Below are 16,173 nucleotides of genomic sequence, written 5' to 3'. Positions count from 1 at the left end.
GTTTGACTGGAGTCACTCCAGCTGGGCGAGCAGGCTCACAAGGTGTGGCTAATTAGGATAACGAGCTGGAGCGGCCTGTATGTATAAGATGCAGATCCTGACATCACAGTTTAACACTCTGTTGTTGACTGTGAGGATTCAGGAGCCTGAGTCTGGATCTGGATCTGGACTCATTCCTATGATTCAGTGACTCAGAGAAGTGGATGAAGTGATCTAGACTCTCTCTGACATTTGGCTCATCACACACAGGTGACACTAATAACATTAATAATGGCTGTGACTGATCCAGGTGTGGATCCAGTGTAAAGGTCTGTGTCCATGTGTAGTGTGATTATAGATCAGCTCTAGCTTCTATATTAATACTGTGAAAGTATCAAAGCCTCTTTGTGATGTCACAACAAAGCAGTCACCAAGCCCCGCCCACCTGGACCCACCATCCAAACCTTGCAGGATTTGGTTTCTCTGAGTGTTTTTACCTGAAATCTGCTTTATTTTTATTGGATCACTCAGAAAACTTCAGGGGCCTTTTGAGAAACTCAGCTGCAGCTAGAGTTTTAGAAGTCTTGGTTTTTTACTGCCACTGTCCCGAAGAAGAGACAGAACCTGGACTCATTTAATCAAAGATATCTGACTTTTAATTTGAGTTTTCATTTTGCATTTTTTTTTTTTTTTATTCAGGTGAACGGGCTTTTTAAGTCTCTTCTGAAAACCGTGAAAGCTGCTTTATCTTTACGTGGATTTGTTCATGTGCTCATGCAGTTACTGTCAGTAGAACATCTTACACCATATTACAAAGCACACACACACACACACACACACACACACACGCTCTCCTGTGTGCTGGTGAACTGAGCTGACTCCTGGAGAGCAGATGTGTGAATTAGCCAGAGAGAAATCTCAGAGCCGAACACATCCTGCTCCATGCTAATTAGCCGACACTGTCCCTCAGCAGTGTGAGTGGAAGTGTGTGAGAGAGAGAGAGAGTGATGGTGAAGAGAAATACCAGCCATCAGTTTAAGTCCAGTCTGTGTTTGTGGAGCTAGACGTTGTGTTGGTGTTGTGCTGCATGTCCGCTGTGTGTTACGGCCTCCATGTACCGGCAGGACAGTGTAGGAAGCCAGTTTGGTGGCTGGGACTCGGACAGCAGCGGCGTGGATCCTCCTGACGCCGTGTCTCTGTCCTCTCTGCCGGGTCACCAGGTTCCTCAGGATGAGTGGAGCGGCTTCTCTCCTCTGGGGAAGGAGGACGACATCCCCTGTCGGAGGATGAGGAGCGGCAGCTACGTCAAAGCCATGGCGGAGGACGACAGCGGAGACTCCGACGGGAGTCCCAAACCCTCCCCCAAGATCCAGGCGCGGCGGGCCAGCTACCTGAAAGCCACACAGCCGTCTCTGACTGAGATGACCACTCTACAGTAAGACTTCACTCTCTGTCCACGAAGCTCAGCACCATGTGTGTGTTAATGACAGTTCATAGTTTATACAGACTGTCCTGAACGCCACACAGCGTGTTGACGTCCTGCAGCTGATGTCACACTCTGGGGGGGCGCAGACAAATAAGCCCGTTAAAATCCAGAACCCCCCCACTGCAGACTATAGGTAGATGCTACAATTTACTGATGTCCCCTAAACGCCTCAGCTACAATTTACTGATGTCCCCTAAACGCCTCACATGTAGACTGTCTGTAGATGCTACAATTTACTGATGTCCCCTAAACGCCTCACATGTAGACTGTCTGTAGATGCTACAATTTACTGATGTCCCCTAAATGCCCCACATTCACTCCTCACATGTAGACCGTCTGTAGATGCTACAATTTACTGATGTCCCCTAAACGCCTCACATGTAGACTGTCTGTAGATGCTACAATTTACTGATGTCCCCTAAACGCCTCACATGTAGACTGTCGGTAGACATTACAATTTATCGTTTAAGCGTTGACATTGTGTGACATGTATTTCTACTAATATCTTTGATGGCGGACTCAGGGTGCCCTGAACGTGTCGGAGCGACTCCCGTCTGGTCCGACAGGTGTAATCTCAGTCTGAAGACAGAAATATCACCTTCCTCTAATTAAGCTCTCAGCTCTAAATACTGAGAGTAATTACAGTGAGGAGTCGAGGGACTCGGGCTGCAGCTCGGCTTTTTCTGTTGTCTGCTCTCACTGTGTCAAACACACACATGTATAGACCTGCCCACACACACACACACACACACACACACACACACACACACACACACAAAAGAGGAAAAGAACAGAAAAAGAATGAGGAGGAGAAAAGAGGAGAACCGGCATGAAATGAAAAAGCATCATCAACATGTGACTGAGACATTATCGACTGAAGCTGTGACAAACAGACTCTCTTCCTTTAGTAGAAAGTTTTTACACATTAGGATTGAGTTGTCTTCTTCATCTTCATCATCTGGTCAGCTGTTCCCAATCTGTTTTTGATTAAAAAATCAATCATCTATAAACTTGAACTAAGCTGCTTTCCTTCATGGCGTTCTGCTTCCAGGACACCATCATATGTTTGTCTCTGCAGTTTGATTTGAAGCGTGTGACACAGACGGACCCGTGTCCTCAGAGAGACTACATACATGTAGTTGGACGATCCTGATTCTACACGTGTGTGGGAGGAGTCCTGAACCTGCACAGAGGAAACTGGTGTTTACCATGTGTTCAGTCCACACAGCCAGTTATTAAAACCACACAATCAATAATCAGATCCCACTGGACTGTGGAGCGTTATGACGAGTACAGAAAAAAACTATGTGTATGAAATATAAAAACCTTTTCTATGTATTAATATACAAGTGCAGATTCATTTAAAGCTCCATGTTTCTTCTTCTTCTGTGTTTTATTTGAAGTGTTGATCCATCAGAAGATATAAAAACCATCTCAGTGTAGTTTTACATCTCCTCTCTCAGGCTTCTCTCTGGAGCTCTAGTAACAACAGGTCGGTGAGCCAATCAGAAGAGAGGAGGCTCTGAGCCTCTCTTCTGATTGGCTGACTGTTTTCTGAGTGATCCAATAAAAATATAGCAGATTTCAGGTAAAAACACTCAGAGAAACCAAATCCTGCAAGGTTTGGATGGTGGGTCCAGGTGGGCGGGGCTTGGTGACTGCTTTGTTGTGACATCACAAAGTTCCAGAAGTCCTGACGGCTGGTTTTAAGGCTCAGTTTCTGAATACAGGCTGTGTGCATTTCTCTGTGGACTGAGGCTTTGATACTTTCACAGTATTAATATAGAACCTAGACCTGATATATAATCAATCAATAATCATTATAATCAATCATACCTTTAGACTGGATGGAGCTTTAAATGAACTACATTCTGCTTTAATGTTTCATTAGAGCTAGCATTGTTAGCATTAGCTCAAGTTGAACATGCTGTCATGTATGTGGGTCATTTTCATCACTGTCACATATAAACTATGTGTTTTATAGTATAAAGATAAAAAGCTTCCTGTGACGTCTCCACAGCCACGAGCTGCTGCAGACCAGGAAGCGTCTGACTGTAGATCTGATTGTATGACACAGATTTGTCACAGCAGAGACTCTGTGGATCATAAATGACCTTGTGCATGTTGCAGCTGGTTTTCTGTGTAACGTGGACAGAGTACGATGTGAGTAACTCTCCGCCCATGTCGTCCCTCTTGCAGGATTTCGACAGAGCACTCGCCCAAACTGCAGATCAGGAGCCACAGTTACCTGCGTGCGGTGAGTGAGGTTTCAATCAATAGAAGCCTGGATACCCTGGACCCCAAAACCCTCCTCGACCCCAAATCGCTGCTGTCCTCACCCCAATACCGCTCACGCAATGAAAGCTACATGAGGGCCATGAGCACCATCAGTCAGGTTGGTTGCCAACACCGCTGCCTTTGTACCCACAGTCTGCTCCACCCAGTCACAGACACACTCCGACACTCAGGCCTGGAGCGACGTGACGCTGTTTGAAACCATTTTCGTGTGAAATGGAGTTTGTGGCTTGTGGTCCACACCTGACTGACAAACTGGAACTTAACGCTGTTCTACTTATTTATTCGTATCTGGTGTGATTGGTTCGTGTGAGAGATGAGCTGTCCTGACATCATGTCGGACCAGCTGTTCTTTTTCCATTTCACTGTCTTTAAGGGTCAGAGTCACTGTTTTTCAACACAAACCTTATTAAGATATCATCATTATTGATTATACAGAACACAAATTTACCATAATCCTTATAGCTGTTGACAAAACAGTCTCAACTCAAGGTCCTCTTACTTGTTGGTACTGGAGCTTTTGATCATATTAGTAATGGAGAGAGAGGTTTGTTCTCTGGTGTTAAAGCTGCTTCAGAGGCTGCGCTCTAAAAACCATCAGACAGCCTCAAATACAAACATATGGTATGTACCGAACAAGACCAGGTCTAAACTTGGTGTCTGTCTGGACCGCCTCTGATCAAATCCTGATTTTATAACCACGACGTCGTCTGACACAAAATCACCAAACACAGAAATGAAAGTCAAAGACTGAGCTGTGACTTCAGCTGGATTTACTGAAACATGATCAGAGAGAAAGTTAGAAGAGGCATAATATCTTCGTCAGTCACTCAGTCACTCACTCATTCACTCAGTCAGTCAGTCAGTCACTCAGTCAGTCAGTCACTCAGTCAGTCACTCACTCGCTCACTCATTCACTCAGTCAGTCAGTCAGTCAGTCACTCAGTCACTCACTCACTCATTCACTCAGTCACTCAGTCAGTCACTCAGTCACTCAGTCAGTCACTCAGTCAGTCACTCAGCCAGTCAGTCACTCAGTCACTCACTCATTCACTCAGTCAGTCAGTCAGTCAGTCAGTCAGTCACTCAGTCAGTCAGCTAGTCAGTCACTCAGTCAGTCAGTCACTCAGTCAGTCAGTCAGTCAGTTCCAGATTACAGGGCTCATGGGTTTGACAGGAAGAGAGTGATGTCTTGTCAGTAGAAACAACTAAAACCAGTGAGACTGAAAAATAGTGACGACGTTAAAAAAGACAGACATGAAGAAATAACCTGAAGATTGACACTGAAAGACGTGATACAAAAACTACTGGAACCTTTTTCAGTGCCAATACAAGTTTCATTTCCTTTCTCAGTTCAGTTGTTTTCAGTGTCAAAATGTGATGTCACTGCTGCAGCCCCACGTCTTTAGTGTGGGTGTCTGTCTGAAGCAGGAGTTTGTGTTAGTGTAGACCACAGCGTACCTGCCTCCAGACACACCTGTGCTCCACCGCTGACCTCACTGATGAAGCAGAGCTCTGGTCCTTTGTTTGGAAATGGTTTCAAATCCTGTCTGACTCCAGGTCTGCACTGTGAGGCCTGTACTGAGGATCACAGCCATGTTTCCATCCATCACACTGCAGGTGTTTCCTCCAGGGGAACGTCTGGTGGTGTGTGTGTGAGAGAGAGAGAGAGAGAGAGAGAGAGAGAGAGAGAGAGAGAGAGAGAGTGTGTGTGTGTGTGTGTGTCACTGCCTGATGTACCTGACTCCTCTGAGCCACAGAGCTCCACTGTTTTTACAAGCTATTAAAACTCAGTCCCACACACACACACACACACACACACCACTACAGCTCCAAAAAGTAGATTAATCCGCCGCTGAAAATAGTCCCCAACGAAGTCAAATATTTCGTCTGGTTTGAACAACTGCTCCAGAGCTCAGCGGTAAATACTGAAGCTTTTATTAAAGATGAAGCTGTGAAGATTTATATCCTGACGGAGCGAGTGTTTATGGACGAGAAGAAAAACAGAGAATGACATTTCCATTTCGCTCCTCTTTGAATATTTATTCATAGAAAAGCAGCTGTTGTAACTGATAGTAATGTAGAGGATAACTCGTTAGCTTCACCCTGGTTCACAAACAGCTGATGGGATTTTAACGTTGACCTTTGGATTATTAGAGAAAATAAAGTAGTTTCTGATCCTGACAGGTTTAGTTCAGCAGGATCATCTTCACTAACGAACATCACTTTATGATGTTTGAAGCCTCAGTGCAATCAGCAAAAGTAACAAGCTAATGCTAGGCTATAAACCAACTACACCACGATCACATGACTTCTCTTACCTTCAGCTTGTAGTTTGGTTTAGCTCTGACCTCTTCTACAGAAGCCTTTCCTCTCACAGTCAGAGACAGTTTGTATAAACACAACGAGGCTGTGAAGGTGGACTGGTGAGGAGATCGGTCTTCATGTTCAACGTGACGACGTTTAACGTCCCCGACGACCTCTGTCGTCTCGTTTAGACACTCGTTAGCAACCGAGACGTAAAAGTGGAGTATTTACTGACGTGTTTTGTGTCGTAGAATAAAACATGAAAGTTAAACACAGACTTTATTTCAGTCACATTCAACAAACCTTCAGGACAAGGGGACAGGAAGTGAGTCCTTCCTGCAGCACTGTAGTGTCCCTGCAGTTTCTCACCTGTACACCTGTAATCACCTGTACACCTGTGATTACCTGGCTCACTCTACGGCCATCAGGAAAACACACGTATCGTTCGTTCTGCGTGTGTTTCGAGGTAATCTGCTCTTTAAATTGTGTTGGCACCACTTTGGTTAGTTGCCCCCACCACTCCCCCTTCATCATCATCATCATCATCATCATCATCAGCATCATCATCATCATCATCACAGTGAACCTCTACTAACTGTCTGATTCTCCTCTGCATGGTCAACTAACATAACTATGAACACACACACACACACACACACACACACACCTCTGTGAAATCACTGCGCACCTTCAGTGTGAGTTCACTCTCGACTTTAGTTTGGTGGAGACACTTTTATTCTCAGCCATCATGTTTCCTCGCAGCAGCTGCATGAATGATACATGTCGCTCTGCGAGGGAGGGGCTGCGTGCGGCGCGGCAGCTGCAATGCCGTGAATCATTTAAACCTCCCGACGCCAACCACAGGATCGGTCAGAGGCGGCTCGACACGAACCGATCCGTCTCCTGTAAATCAGTCCTGACGCGAGAGCTGACCTGTGATCAGGCTCAGGGGACACGGACAGGAAGAGCAAGGAAAATTAAGAAATGACAGAAATGAACAAATGAGAAATAAAAAGCGGACTGGTGCATGTTGTGGAGGAGGAAGCAGCAGACGTGTTTACTTCTTCCTGCTTCCAGCAGCTGGATGGCGGAGGATCACAGAGGCCTGTCCGTCAGACTGTGTGCCGCTGTCCTCATACGTGTCATTTAACTCCAAAAGCTTCTGTTTGCAGAAGAAATATGAACCAACAACTTTATTATCACAATAATAAAACAGTGAAAAGTAAATATGGAAGAAACAAAAGGAAACTATAATAATAAAATCCCTCCAGTCCGCTGATCAGTAACTTCATCAGATTTAAACCTGATGTGCAGACTGAGTCCTGATTGGTTGAGCTTGACCTCATGACCTCTAGTGACCTCTGTTTGTCTAATGTTAAAGAAGTTTATCTGATGTATTCTGTGTAGCTCAGCAACGTCAATGTCGCTTCTGTCTGTGTCGTCACGTCAGGGCGGCCATATTGGATGTTGTCATGTGGTGACATTGTTGTTATGGATGTTTCTGACTGACAGTCATGTGTGATGATGATCTTTGGATATGCTGTTATGTAATTATTGATTATCTGTCTGACCTCAAACTGACCTCCAGTTCACTGATGTTGAAGACGGTTCAACACAAACAGCCTCCTCACTCTCTCCACTGTCTGCCCCCCCCCCCTCCCCCCTCCTCCTCCAGCTGAGTGAGGTGGAGGTGAACGGGCAGATTGAGCAGGTGTGTGAGCAGGTGTACAGTGAGATGCAGTCCCAGGCCATGGAGGCGGCCATGGACAGCTTGGACACCATGGACACGCTGCCGATGCCGGGCTGCTTCCGGATGCGGAGCCACAGCTACGTGAGGGCGATCGACCAGGGCTGCGCCGGGGAGGAGGAGGGAGAGGGAGGGAGGCCGCTGCTCCTGCTGCCGTCCTCGCCGCCGCGCACGTCTGCAACGACTGTCAGGACCATCCAGAGCAGCACAGGTAGGACTGACGATGATGTCATGATACTGATGAGTGTGAACGTGATGTCACTTCCTCCAGGGAACCCTAACGCTCTTCCTGTCTTTGACTTCCTCACTTCTCCTGTGTTCTCACGTCTTTACACGTTGCTCGCATGATATTTGCGGCGCCGCTCCGTCATTGGCTGATCGCAGCGCTGGTGTGGGAACAGGATTCAGATCTGTGGTGATATAATGAGTCAGAAGAATCAGCTCGACGAGAGCTGACGATTATCTGGCCTCCGTTTCCAACTGACTTCATTCTGCCTCGTGAGACTGAGGCGCATTATTGTCACCTGTGTGATTTCAAACATGGCGGCTCTGATGTCGCTGCCGCACAATATCTAATATGACTGGTACAAAAAAAAGACGGCTTTTAAAACCTGTAAGTCTGACGCTGCAGTAACGTGTGTGTGTGTGTGTGTGTGTGTGTGTGTGTGTGTGTGTGTGTGTGTGTGTGTGTGTGTGTGTGTGTGTTTGAAAATGACAATCAGGGTCCTCTTTAAAAAAAAACTAGGCCACTGGTTTAACAGGGATCAGTTGAAAAGTCGTTCAGTTATTGTCTTGTTTTTAATCTGGCCTCTGCAGCTCTGTAGATTACAGGAGGAGACGACTCCCTGTGGAGGGAAACACTCTCTCTCTGTGTGTGTGTGTGTGTGTGTGTGTGTGTGTTTACAGTGTGACAGACTCCAGATGAAAACGTATAGATTTCACAGTGGAAATGGGAGCATGTGTGTTTGTAGTTCAGCGGCTTCTTCACACACGACAGGAGGAGGAATTATAAAACCCTCAGAGTTGCAGTTGTGAGTTTCTCTCCGCTGGAACAATGCAGCAGATATCTCACACAGATAATCCCGTCCTCATGTGTGTGAGTCAGAGGAGAACAGGCCGCACGGGGCCCCTCAGGGGACTGTGTGAGGACTGCCTTCATTTCACAGCGCTCAGCTGGAGATGACCTACATTCACCGCTCCTCTGGGACTTCTTATAGAGTTAACTAAGAGGACACACACACACACACACACATGCAGATGTACACACAAAGTGTGTATGTATATGTTACCCACTCGTGCACGCTCACACATACAGTACATGGTCAGCTCCTCCTTCCACATGACTGCAGACCGCGCTGGTGAACGCTCGCTCTCGCTGAGCTGAATCATCACCTCAGGACGTCAGCAGCTTCGTTTGGCATTTTTTAATTGTGGCCTCGTCTACAGTCCCGACTGTGTGTTGGATCAAATGGGATCTCGTCTGATTCACGAGGCAAGAGAACACGAGGAAACCACGTCTCACCGCGAGGACGAAGACGACGTTTGATCAGAGTCTTATTCCTGTTTTTATAAACAATGAGTTATATAGCGTTAGCATCACCAACACCACCAGCTTTCCACGGCTGTCACCCAATCAGCAGAGATATGTCACCTGTGTTCTCCTCTTGTCATGTTACTGCGCTCTCTCGTCCAGCGTTCATCCCCCGAAACAGAGGCGACTGCCCGCCGTATATCTTCTTCTTCTACTACCATTTCTGCAGTGCTTCTTCTTCTTCTTCTGTTTCTGCATCTCGCACCGTGTTTTTATATCTTTCCTGAACGTCTTTGATGCTCCCGCCGACGCTGGGATGAACTCTGTTTACTGTCGCTGCAATATTTTTATCCCAATCAGCTTTTTCCTTTCATTGTTTCCGTCCTCTTCACTCCTGTAACTGTTGAATTCTTCCTAAAGACAAACCTGTCCCGCTGAGGGTGAACGGAGCTCAGCGGTTGGACGAGGCTCCTCAGTCGGACATTTTTTTGTATTTCGAAAAAAAAGTCTTAATTTACCCAGAATTCATTGCACCACGGTCCGGCTTAAGACGGTCGAGAACTAAATTGCTTTGTGCAACAGATGAATTCAGACTTTGTGAAGTCTGACAGTTTGTTCCAAGTCTCAGTCAGCGGCTCCTCCGCAGAGATCTTTTTTATTATTAATGTAATGATTCGACTCAGGTGTCGACAGAGCGAGTTCCATCAGAGCTGGATGAGTGCAGCCGTCTCATCATGTGATTTAATGACAGGATTCCTGCTGACGTCCCCGACAGGAGAGAGCGGCGTGACAGCTGTGGTTAATGAGAGAGGACGAGTACAGAGAGAGAGAGAGAGAGAGAGTCAGAAGTTTCAATAGTAAAATCAACTTGAATCAGGTCATTGTGAATTAAGGAGCAGAGCAGACTGATGAGCTGTGTAAGCCCAGATAATCACCGCCTCTCTCTCTCTCTGCTTCCTCACACATCCAACTTTCCCATCAGCCCTCTGTGTTCTGTGGTCAGCCGCTCAGGGCTCTCTCCACATCAGCCCCTACAACTTTATTAATATGCACATGCAGAGCGGGAGAGACGAGCCGTCGTATGACCTGATGTAGAAAGTCTTTATGTCCAAATATCTCCCCTTTCATATACTGTGTTCTGTGTTTCTGCTCTGAGATCGCTACATGTTGAAATCACTTGTCCGCAGTATAATTCTGCAATATTACAACTTGCCACTTGAATTAGCTAGCTTCTAATAGCACACAAAGCTAACCAGACAGCTAATACAAGCAAACTAGTAGCTAGTCATGCTGGTGAGCTTTTCCGGTGAAGCGTGTATCGATGCGTGTGTCATGTTAGACATATGACCTGAAGCCCCGCCTCTCGTCCCGACCGCTTGTTCATGTTCATTTATTTAGGAATAAGCACCATGTCACCTGTGTGGTCTGCTTCAGTGGTTGCACAGTTAATGTGTGTTAGCTCGTGCATGTGCTGTCAGCGACACAGAGCCCATTCACTTCCAGCTGTGGTGCATTAAACTTTACTGGTGGCTGGTGATGGCTCCACCCACGGACGGAGGTGGCGGAGCCGCTGACATTGACCCGACCTTGATGCCGGCGGTTAGTGGAGCCGATGGCGCTCCGCCAGGCTGGAGATGGATGGATCAGAGCGGAGGAGACGCCAGGAGGTGGAGCTGCTGCAGATGTCACTGTACAAGGTCACACCCCGCACTGAGAGACTCGCACGAGTCAGGGAGAGGAAAAGTTTCTGCGTCATGTGATATTAATGAAATCAGCATCTCATAAAGGTTATACTGGTCTCCTGTGTGAAACAGTTCAGTCCTCCATGTGTGGGAGTCGGGCAGAAGTTCTCACAGATCTCATGAGGAGAGAGGAGGTGTGAAGGAAATGAGGAGGTGGGGAGAAGCTCTGCTGCAGCTGAGAGCTTCACATAGAACATCTAGTTCAGAGACCAGGTGCTACACAGCTCCAGGTCCTGCTCAGTTAGCACTGTTAGCTCTGTTAGCTCTGTTAGCTCTGTTAGCTGTGTTAGCTCTGTTAGCTCTGTTAGTTCAGTTACCTCTGTTAACTGTTAGCTCTGTTAGCTCTGTTAACTGTTAGTTCTGTTAGCTCTGTTAGCTGTGTTAGCTCTGTTAGCTCTGTTAGCTGTGTTAGCTCTGTTAGTTCTGTTACCTCTGTTAACTGTTAGCTCTTTTAGCTCTGTTAGTTCAGTTAGCTGTTAGCCGTGTTAGCTCAGTTAGCTCTGTTAGCTCTGTTAGTTCAGTTACCTCTGTTAACTGTTAGTTCTGTTAGCTCTGTTAGTTCAGTTAGCTGTTAGCCGTGTTAGCTCAGTTAGCTCTGTTAGCTGTTAGCTCAGACGTTTACAGAAGTGATGAGTACATGACTCGTGGACAAACTTTGGATCGGTTTAATGAAAAGGTTTAAACTTCCTGTCTGCAGCTGGTCAGCTGGTTTGTGTCTGTTAATTCTGACTGAGGTGTTTATATGTTGAGGCTTTTACCTGAACAGGTGGTCTTCATCAGTCTTCATCAGGCTGAAACAAGTGATTCACAACAGGTTTGACCAGTGAACGGAGCAAACCTCCTTTAAAAGAGAAACAGAGATATCATCTTTCTTTTTTTCCCCTCCACAATACCTCGCACCTACATTTCCCACAATGCAACTCAACCACCAACTGTTCATTTGAAGATCAGGGTGTGTTATGCTGGCAGCAGTAGGACGATCAGACAGTTTCTCCTCACGCCGCTCGTCAGTCGCGGGCGCCGACTTCCAGGAGACAGAGGCGAAGGATCCTGTTTGATCAGAGGCCCCAGTGAACCTCCGTCTTTCAGCTGAGGCGTCACAAAGCGAGCGATGAGCTGCCCTGACCCTGTCCGGAGGCGGCCTGGAGATTCTGCTGAAACGCCGGAATCACGACAAGCCGGCGAGCAGAGGGAGAGGAGACGTGTTCGCCGCCGAGGAAGAAGGGGGGAGGAAGAATTTAAATGAACAGGGTAAAAAACCTCCCTCAGTGAGGATTATCCTCATACTCCATGTTCAGCCCTGAGGTTGCCTCCGAGCCAGAGCTCAAAGTTTCTCAGCATTAGAGGAAAGAGACGGAGGAGGCCGCAGACAGATGAGGGCGATGACGACTTTGATTTATCTGCAGGGTTTCCAGAGATTACAGCCACCAGCACCAGACTCCTAGAAATCACTTCATGTGCAGCTGATTTATACAACAGCAGATTTATTTTGAAGGGAACATAATGACGTCTGGATTATGTTTCTAATAACATGAAAAATGTTGGTGCTGATTGTTTCACTACGATGTTCACAGACAACTCGTCTATTGTTGCAGCACAGTGTCCACTTGTAGTGGCTCCGGCTTTATTAAACTGGGTCATGGTTCTGTTCAGGGTCAACATCCTGCTCTAGGGTCAATACAGGAAACGTTCACAACTTGTTTATTAAAAGTTCTGTAAATTAGATTTTAAACATTAATACAACAGAAAACAACTATTTTCTATGTAAAGATATAGTGCAGTAACGGCCTCCTGGTTTGGATTCCTTCAGTGTCGGTGGTTCAGCAGGTTTTCACCAGCAGCTGAATGATCCTCAGAGGTTTCCTCCTCTCCACAACAAACACACCAGGGGATTAAAACCAGGAGCAACAACAAATCAAACAGCTTCACTTTAAAAATCAGTGTTTCTCCAACACTGTGTGGCGGACACAGGATCTGTCCGAGGGGCTGAGCTGTCGAACGTTTCCTCGGCTTGTTTCTCTGATAACTTCAGATCCAGACGTCCGACGACTAAAATCATCTGGTTCAAATAACGAGCTGAAAACCACCGAGGTGTAAAAAGTGTCTGTGGCTTAAAACTAAATGAAAGTCGATGTTGAGCTTCTGTCAGACAAACACACTGACACATGATCATAGAGGATATGATGTCATCGACAGGCGACCAATGAAACGGAGCGTTACCATGATTAAAGTCACAGATTTCTCTGGTTTGAGAATTGATGGAAACAAAATGTAAGAACTGCAACTCAACTCAACAACATACAGAACACAGGTCCAGATGTTTTTAGACGTTTTAATGTGGAGAAGTTACAGATTATAAACCTGAACCAAAGAGCTGCTGTCGTCTGAACCTGAACCACACGTGGTCTGGATGTGAACCTGGTCTCAGGTGTCAAGGTGCTGATCTCCGTTAGTGCAGTGGATGAATGTATAATGAGCCAGAGATCATGTAACTGTAGAAATGATTCAGTCCTGTGTGGGAGACGGGGTCGACCGCACAGACAGTCTGATGTCGCCACGAGCATCTCTCCGCTCCGTCATCCGTTTCCTTTGAAAGCACAAAAAATCTCAACGTGCTTCACACCGACCACTCCATCCGTCCGGCGTGTTTGTCTGCAGGTCGATTGTCTCGATGCTTCGAGTGCAGGAGGAGCACGTTGTTAAAGTGCCACCATGTGTTTCTATTAAAGAACAAGCCTCAGAGGGCGTCCGCTGTCAGATCAGTTCCCACAGTCACAGACTTTGATTCACAGTGAAAACTAACAGGAGCAACTGAGACAAACTACGACCAACCACCAGAGTTAATAATAACAGGAGCTGTCGACCCTCAGAGAACTGATGATGCTGAACGCTGTTATTGAGGCTGCATCAGATTACAGCTCTGAGACCAGCTGAGACCAGGTTATTATTGTTAATGTTTCGCTGGTTGAAGGTCTCCAGCTCTGCTCGGTGAAGGGAGCAGAGCAGCCACTCACATTTACTCTGACGCTGATGAAGCTGATTCATGCTGGTGTTTTGTTAAGTTCATTTTACTAAAGCTACTAAGAAATATAAAAATCGTGATGATGTGATTTTTGTTGGGTCTTGTACCAGACGAGCACGTTCCTCTATGTGTGCAGAGCGTCTCTATAGCAACACAATGTCCAACCGGTCCTCAGACCTGAACCTCCACACGGGTCGTTCTTTTCTACTGTTGGATTCGACCCATCGTCGGAGTGTCTTCTGAAATAGCGCCCCTACAGCAGCGGGCGTACAGGACCTCGGTTGTCATGGTTACTATAATGACAGTCATGGTTTGGTTAGGGTTCGGAAAAAGATTTGGGTTTAAATCTTCCTCAACATTACACCATCTTTGTCGTCATGGTTATGATATACAATAAACTGCTGGTTTCACGTGTGTCACGTTCATCCGTCGACCACCTCCTCCTCCTGACGTGGACTTTGTCTCTCTTTATACTACGTCACCGGACGTGGTTAGCGTAGCTCAGGGCTCAGACAGGAAGCAGCAGGAAAGTGTCACATACGCACCTGCCAGCACCTGGAAACACTTGGTATGTTGTTGTGTTTAATCTGCACAGAAACACAAGTGTTAAATGACAATACCTCTGTCCTGCAGCACTAGTTTTGGTCACTATAAATGCACAATGATACAGAACCGTAAAAACCTTCAGAGACTTCATGAAGCTGCACACAGCTGATGTCTGCAGGTGTTCCTCCGCCTCAATGGGACCTGCCTGGTTTTACATAAAGTTAGACAAAAGAAAGAAAAAGTTCCAGAGTGTAACTCCCACTAAAACCAAAAATAGATGTTTCTCACACAGATCACAGAGTCTGGCACTGAATCAGACTTTTCCCTCCACACACAACGTCCTGGCTGCACTCAGCCTTTGACAACAGCTTTTCTTTGTTACCCAAAAGGAGACCAACATGAGTGAGCTCGTTCCTACTGCAGTGTGTCCCATGATGCAACAGGAGCAAAACTACTAGAGACACAGACAGACGTTAGTGTTAGATGTTAGTGAATGTTGCTGAATCTTTTCTTTAATTTACCAAGTACCCACTGTGAAGTATGACAAATTAAAGTTCCACTTCCTGTTTAGTGTTTTTATTTTAATGGCGGCAGTGAGTGAAATCACACAGTGTCAAACTTTAACTACTGTAATACACAGGAACAACAGTACGACAACAATCTGGTCACAGTGTTTAGATTAAAAAGACAAAGAAAGAGATGAGACCAGAGCACAGGTGGACTGGACATGTGGACCACCGGCCCGGATCCCGGTCGGCCGGTGGACCGTCAAAACATCCAAAAAGTTTTTAAAGTCTTTATTGGCTCCGTCAGTGTCGTCCGTGTGGCCGGTCCCAGTGGATCAGTCCGAAGCTGAATTTCTTTCCCAGTCTGACCATGGAGCCGATACTCGTCTGGTCACTGATATGTTCATGAATGTTGCTGAAGTCCCCACGGTGAAATATGACAAATTAAAGTTCCACTTCCTGTTAAGTGTTTTTATGTTCTGTCGTCTTTTAATGGCGACAGTTTAAGTTTTTTTCTGAAAGAACCTCAAGTTTCTCTCCTTTGAGTGAAACCACGCAATCAGGTCAAACTTTAATACACAGGAGCAACAGAACGACAACAGTCTGAACAACACCGGTCACAGTTTTTTGACGGCCTCCAACCTGTCAGACATGACGTCACTGCTCTTCTGTATGCAGCAGTGTTTATTCTGCGTCATCAGGCTCAGATTATATCATTTTATAGGATAATGAAATATGGCATTTCGTGCAAACATCAGTATTTATTATGTTCAGTATAATAGAATTAGATCAGTGTACACAATAAGGAGTGTGAAGGAGTTTTCTTTCTTCTGGACTTCTCCTTAGGCCTCACTCACATATTATACAATGCTTTACTGTTCAGTGACTATTGTGACTGATCGTGGCCATCTGGAGACTCTTTTATCCTCTGTTGCCATGGTAATCAAAGTCTTATAGATAGATAGATAGATAGATAGATAGATAGATAGATAGATAGATAGATAGATAGATA

The 16,173-nt window shown here is 46.1% G+C and overlaps 1 protein-coding gene across 1 annotated transcript in view; it reads left to right on the top strand.

Moving 5' to 3' along the window:
* Positions 1-16,173, top strand: part of LOC111233284 (disks large-associated protein 1-like) — a 41,007-nt gene that overhangs the window by 7,629 nt on the left and 17,205 nt on the right. Inside the window, exons 2-4 of the mRNA XM_022761061.1 lie at positions 1,200-1,414; positions 3,665-3,860; positions 7,743-8,025. Coding sequence (XP_022616782.1) covers positions 1,200-1,414; positions 3,665-3,860; positions 7,743-8,025 — 694 coding nt within the window. The remainder of the gene's footprint in view (positions 1-1,199; positions 1,415-3,664; positions 3,861-7,742; positions 8,026-16,173) is intronic.

This window comes from Seriola dumerili, unplaced genomic scaffold (assembly GCF_002260705.1).
Source record: "Seriola dumerili isolate Sdu_G_001 unplaced genomic scaffold, Sdu_1.0 BDQW01000383.1, whole genome shotgun sequence".
Classification (NCBI taxonomy): Eukaryota; Metazoa; Chordata; class Actinopteri; order Carangiformes; family Carangidae; genus Seriola; species Seriola dumerili.
This window is presented reverse-complemented; position numbering and strand designations above follow the sequence as displayed.